The 7,101-nt window shown below is 31.1% G+C and overlaps 1 protein-coding gene across 1 annotated transcript; it reads right to left on the bottom strand.

Moving 5' to 3' along the window:
* Positions 1-1,758, bottom strand: LOC7487356 (peroxidase 22.3). Its single transcript, XM_002308208.3, has 3 exons — positions 1,447-1,758; positions 1,155-1,349; positions 1-755 (listed from the first exon to the last, which is right to left on the bottom strand). Exons 1-3 carry the CDS (start codon positions 1,666-1,668, stop codon positions 207-209), a joined length of 966 nt encoding a protein of 321 aa, XP_002308244.1. The 5' UTR covers positions 1,669-1,758; the 3' UTR covers positions 1-206.
* Between the last annotated feature and the right edge of the window lie 5,343 nt (positions 1,759-7,101).

Below are 7,101 nucleotides of genomic sequence, written 5' to 3'. Positions count from 1 at the left end.
AGCACACAATTCACAGGTATTCTCTTAGAAAAAAGAGTTGCATATAGTACACAATTGAAATGTAATAATCACATGATTCACGACACTTACAGGAGTTTAATTTCTCACAAGAAGATGGAAACCCTGCCTTATTTAACAACACATTGCTTGAAAAATAATCAAAGAAATATTTCTATATTATGCAACCCAATTAAAGAACAAACATTTCAGTTCACCTTCCTGCAATTCAAACGAGTTTGTCCTTGCTTTCCAGTCAATGGGTTTATATTCCCCATCTTCACCATAGAATTTGCAAAATCTGTCCAGAAAGCCTTGGCATTTGAGCTATAAGCCTTCACCAAGCTATCAGTTGAGCCTCCATTGAAGAGTGCTTGATCAGAGTGAAATAACCCTCTTTTCTTCAACAAATCGTTATAGTATCTAGCATCAAAGTATGAAGGAGTTGGGTTTAGAGGAGCAAGGTTTGAGTCACCTCCAGTGCGTGGACATGTTAATTTGCGTTCTCGTGCAAATTTAGGGTCAATGTTAGTTTCATTGTAGATTCTGTCTTTGAAGGTAAAACACTGTGCAAACCCTGTAGTGTGGGCTCCAGAGAGAACTACCAGGTCTTTCTTATTTAAACCATGTTTTTTAAAATTGATGATTAGGTCTGGGAGGTCCATAAACGGTGCTGGGATGTCATTGTTCGCGGTGGTTTTGCTAGCTGTGGTCGAGTCTCTTCTCCCTAGCTGCACCGCCCATGTTGGCCCTCCTAGCTGCACAATATAACATGGCTGTTAAGATCCCATAGACAGATGGGGAGAAAATCACGTGAAACAAAAAAGAAATAATCACAAACAAATACAATGTTTAATATGGCGAATGAATTCACTGTAATCGGAATAATTTGGAGAATTCTCAACCCTAAACCAAAGTACTTCGATGTGAATGACAATTCTATATTTTTAGAAATGAACGACATCAAATATATAATATAACCCTAATGGATACTGAACCGAATCATGATATACAGTAGGAAAAAAGCCTTATGTCTTTGAATGTAGAATACGGGCCGGTACGAGACATGCTCATCAAAACAATATTTGTTGACTACGTATGACAATTTGTCTAAATTAATTACATGGAAGACTAGAAATGATAAATTAAGTACATACCGCAACCACGGAATCACGAGCTGCTACTGCTAAGATATCTGCGCAAGAGACCACCGGACGTCCACAGGCTTTGTCCACTTCCAACTTGATTCGGTCAATAACTTCAAATCCTCTAATTGAGTTGATGTTAGGGTTCGCATTCTTTTCACTATCAAAGGCGGATGTTGAATCCAAAAGAATTGATGCATCACAACCCTGTATGATCATAAGTACAGAAACCAAATCAATCATAAGAACATGTAATTGAGACTTATCATGGGATAATTAATTAGAATATGGGTTAGTGCAATACATTGACAAAACAATCATGGAAGTGTAGACGTAGTAGAGAAGCACCCATGCGTCTTTCGTTGTAAACTGCAGCCTCAACAACTCGTTTGATAGTTGGTAAAGCTTTGGGACACACATAATCATAGTAATTTGGAGATAGTCCTTTTGAAGAAGAAGCTGTGGTAGCAAGAGCCAACACAAGGAACAAGGTAGAAATTAGGCTGAAGATGCCAAGTGAAGCCATGTTTTAGTCACTAGATTGAACCCCAATGAACTCCAAACCTGCGGTGATATATTTAGTAAACAATTCTCTTTGCCTATGGGTTAACTTCAAATGGGTATTTATAGACAGGGAGAGGGAAATTAAGTCATGCATGTTGTTAATATTATTCTAGGACTTGGCCAATCTTGTGACTTCTGAGAAGCTTCAAATTGTCAAAACCGCCATTGTCATGGCCATGGATATAAATGAGGTAAATAGCGTGTTCTCAAAAATGGTATGATTTGGTCATTACAGGTTATCTAATGACTGCTTCCTTTATTGTTTTAACTACTCCCATTTTTTATTCAGATAATTCTTCTACATGTGATGAAATTGTCAACGCACCTAATTTAATTTCCTAGCTTTTGCTAGACTTAATTAATACAAATGTGATCATATAACCCAAAGTAATTGATCATTATGCAATAAAAAATTAAAAAAAAAAACCTTAGGTGAGAACACAGGCTTCCACTCTTGTGACATATGCAATGCTTGGGCGCAGGGCAAGAAAAAAAATAATTAATTTTTTATAATTTTTAAATGACTAAAGAAACTGAAATGCTAAAACCCCAGGTCCCAGTATATGCTTGTTTTTTCCGAAGGTATATTTTAGCTAATTAAGATATCTTGTAATGAAAATAATGATATTAATTGCTGTGCCTTTGGAAAATTTTCTTTTCGAGAATTACTTCGTCAAAAGAATTCTGTTGATTTAAACGACTCACCTAGTCAATAATCTAATTGTTTTTTTTTTGAACAAGAAGCTTGTCGAAAATAGGAACTATAAGATTCACCTCATATCAAGTTTCTAAGGTTTCGTGTTCTGTATGCCATTTGGCACATGAATCAAGATTATATTCATCATCATCTCGTGTTGAACGTTTACAAAATCAAATATTTCACGATAAATTATTTCAAACCTCTTTGTTTTTATAGTTGAAAAGCATTTTTATAAAAATTTCAAAAAATATTTTTTGTTTTAAAATAAGTTTTTAGTATTTTTAGATAATTTTAATGTGTTGATATAAAAATAAATTTTAAAAAATAAAAAATATTATTTTAATATATTTCTAAGTGAAAACAGTTTGATAAGTAAATATTATCACAATATAAAATAAACTCTTAAACAATTAGTATAAACATGTTTGTGATTTCATTTCTAAGTTTCAACCTCATAATCTACTATATGCCCTAATGAATAGTTTGGGTGGCAAGAAAAAACCCATTTAATTAAAATTTTTTGTTTGAGTCTCATAATTGGTTTTTTAAAGAGTAATATGTTCATATCCTATTAGTTTTATTTATAGATAAAGATGTTTAAGTTTTAATTAATAATCTATCTAGATATAGATTTTGTAAATTCTCTTCAAATATATATGCGTAAAAGATGCTTTGTTTAATATATACACCAATTTTTTTATTAAAAGAAACAACTTAAGAACTTTAAAGTTCCTTTTACTTAAAACTTGGAGATAAAATATTAGAGAGTTGAATTTAATAGTGAATTTTTAAGAAATTTAAGTTGTTAGAGATACCAAGTAGAAGTTTACTATAAAATGGTCATCTAAGAGATTTTGATAAAATAAACAGCCTTACGATAATAGTCATAAATTTTGCTAGTAAATTTTTAAGCCATGTTGTATAAAGGGGTTAAATTTTTGTAGCTATATGATGTTGGTAAACTTCTAAATTAGGTACATAAATTACTGTTTAGAAATGATTATTTTTCATAGTTAATTTATGATTTTTTTTATATTTAGTTAGAACTCTTTTATTAGTTTATTTTTTTGTTCTATTTAGGACTTTTTTTTTGTTTTATTTAACTAGTAAATAAGAGTTGGAATTTTTAGTTTTGATTATCAAAAGTAAAATTAAGAGTATCTTCTCCTATATAAGATCAATTATAGATGACTAGGTTTTTTCAAGCCTTTTTGTATAACCCTTTTTATTAATCTATTGACCTTAATTTATTGTTTTATTTTTTAGTTGATATTAGAGCTTAATAATTCTTGATAATTTATTATTATGTGTTATTGAATAACCTTAGAAAAAAAAGGTTGTATGATAAAGTATGTTTATATAGGTTATGAGGAGGTTCCACCTCAGTAATGAGATGTCCAAGAGTGTTAACAAACTAAGAGCTAAAAATCTATGAAAGTAGATTGCAAAATTAACTCATTAACTATTATAGAGAGACTTGTAGAGACAAGTTACAAAATTAAATAGTTAACTGGTGGAGAGAGTTGTAAACTTGAGGAAGAACCACATGATATCATTGAGTTTAAAAGTTGTAAAAATCCTAAAATTTATGTGAATTCAATAAGAATTCTCTCATGAAAGTGAAGAATTCTTTGATCCTTTAAAAGAGTTTTTTAAAGCTAACTTTGAAGATTTCAAAATTGTAAAAATTTCCAGCCACAACAAAAATCAATGGACCAACCAACAACCAAGTGTCCAAAGTTGATGCTTGAAGAATTCCAAGGTAATTATGGTGTGCTCATGCTGGATTTTAAATTCAATGCTTGGTTATTAGATTTTAATTTAGCATGTGCTTTGAAAAATAAAAAAAAAAACATCATTTGAATAGTTAGATGGAGTGCCTGTTTTCAGACCTAGAGGGACTTCTATGCCAAATTTCTTTGTACCAATGGTTTAGTCAAGGCATCTTCCTAGTTGTTGATGAATAGGTATTGGCCATCAAACCTAATAATTATTTTCACTAATGCAACAATAACTATCGGTGATGAATGACTAAATGGTTGTTAGCAAACCTATATATGTTACACTTGTAACAAGAAAAAAAGAAAAAGGATTCATGTTATAGGTTTGATTTTCAATCCGATTGTTGGATTGTACTAAATTTTTTCTAAGAGATTCTAGAAGCCCCATTTTCTATAGGGTTAAATTCTTGTATGCATCATAGATTGGTAAGATCCCCAAATTAGGCTCAAAATTTATTGTTCTATATTGGTTATATTTTCCTAGCTAATTTGGGGTTTTTTTTTTCTATTTAGTTTAGAATTCTTTTATTATTTTTGTTTGGTTCTATTTAGGATGTTTATTACATTATTTTCCTAGCTAATCCGAGAGTTGTTATATTTGATTTTGATTCTTAAAAATAAAATTAAAAATATTTTTTCTTTTATTGTGAGAATTATACACGATTAAGATTTCTCAAACTTTTTTTTTTCTTATATAGCCCTTTCTATTAACCTATCGACCTTAATTTAATTTGTTGTTGTTGTTTTCACCAGAAAAAAGGAGGGGATGCCACCACCCCTGGACCAAAATGAATTCCACATCAAGTTCCTTAATAAGTGGCATTCTATTAACTCTTGTTATGTGTAAGTTTTGAACAAACACATTTCATATATCGCTTGCTTGACTAGTGATCTTGTTCTTTGTCCTTTCCAAAACTACCTTTCCTCTTCCAATTTCTTTAGCCCTATTGAGGTAGAAATATCAAATCAATTACTCCTATGTTTGCCTAAATGCCTGAATAGTAACTTTTCTCTCTTCCCTTTGCCGAAGGTGTTCTTCAAGCCAACTACTTATAATATAGGGGGTGTTTATTATTATAGCGTTGCCATACTTTTCAAAAAAGAATATTTTTTTGAATTGTTTTCATTGCACATGTGTGGTGTTGCGGCGATCATCCTTCTGTGTCAGGATAGTCGAGAATGATATAGGTGAAAATGACAAGGAATAAGAGGAATAAGAGTTGCCACATAATATTTTGGTCACTAAGAACCCTAACTAGTCTCAAAGTCTTGGAAATGGTATTAATTGTGTAAAAGGAATGTATTAGCACCCCTAATATGTCTTATCTTAGATAAGCTGCACTATTTATCTGTTTGAAATAAATTAAAAAAAAAATTTGTTTTCTAACTATTGATCTATTTATAGCTGAAGAAAAGTCATTCTTAGTAAGGAGATCCTTATTTTATCATGTTAAAACAACTTAACCATTCTAATGCTGATATATATATATATATATATATATATAAAAGAAACTATCTTTTTATTTAATATAAAAAATACATCTTACATATAAGTTTATAATCTCGGATACTAACAGAAAACAAAATAATTTTTTTAGTGTTTTTGAATTTAATATAATAAATATGTCTTACGTATAAGTTTGTAATTCCACATATAACTGGTCTCAAAGATTATTTTTTTGTGATTTTTTAATATGATGAAATATGCAGATATAATCTATTTTTTTTGGGACAAAACTGGATGCAAATTTAAAATAGAAATTTTATTTTTGAAGGAAAGATTTTTTTTTTGTGGGAGGGAATCAATTTGTTTAATACAAAAAAGCACCTCGCGTGTAGGTCACAATTTCAAATATTAAATATGTGAGGGTAGAAAAAAAGTGGGGAAATCAAAATTTATTGCAAAATTATTTTCCGAACATTAACAAATTATTCAAAACTGATGAAAGACATATTAGGAAAAATGCAAATAAAATATTTTTATCAAGGGTATTTTAACCACGATAACAATTCAAAACAACTTATCGTTTAACAACACTAAACATTCACACAAATTTTATTAATGTCATACTAATCCAAACAAATCAAACCTACCCGAACATAACTCATATACCAATATTTAACGTCCATAAAACAATCACAACCCTAAAAAATAAATCCATAATTCAGCGCAAATAATTAAATTATTTGAAAATCCAAACATAAATTAAACCAAATTAAAAGTTCAAACAATCTAAATATTATATAAAAATAAGCATTTGGTTCCAAAAAATTCACAATTTTAGCAATTTTTCCAAAAATAATTTGAATTTATAGATCAACCTTCCAAGGCGTTTAGCATGTTCAAGAACTAAAGGAATTAAGTTTGGAGTCTTGTGGAGGTATAAGAATAGCACTGGAAAGCTCCTGGAAATGGTGGGTGGACCAGTGGCGGCGTGTGTATCCATGCACCGCCACCACGGCAGTGCATGAATTCATGTGCCATCACTAATGGTTGATTTGGAACCGCTTATTCTCCCTTTTCTTTCTGTGCTGGCAATGAGAGTTACCGTCACCTGCAAAAGAGTAAATCAACGCAAACAGTTCGATTTGTTTCTTTTGTTTTGTTTCTCAAACAATTTCTCCTCTCTCTCTCTCTTTCTCTCTCTCTTTACAGATGGTTGCTACTAGGAATGAGAGAGAGGAACTATGAAGATTGTGAGGGAGATTGTTGTCTGGTTGTGAGTTGGAGCTGAGGTGGGTTAGCCGTTGGTTAAGGTTGATAATAGGTTGGTGGAGAAGAAAGAGATCGCGAAGAGGATGGCAGTCCGTAAGTCTTGTGATGGGTCTGTTTGTTTTCAAGAAAAAATAATGAGAGGGGCTATTGATTTTGGGTTATATGGCTTGTGGTTTGGCACGGGAGGTTGCGGCTATA

The sequence above is a fragment of the Populus trichocarpa genome, chromosome 6 (genome assembly GCF_000002775.5).
Source record: "Populus trichocarpa isolate Nisqually-1 chromosome 6, P.trichocarpa_v4.1, whole genome shotgun sequence".
Classification (NCBI taxonomy): Eukaryota; Viridiplantae; Streptophyta; class Magnoliopsida; order Malpighiales; family Salicaceae; genus Populus; species Populus trichocarpa.
This window is presented reverse-complemented; position numbering and strand designations above follow the sequence as displayed.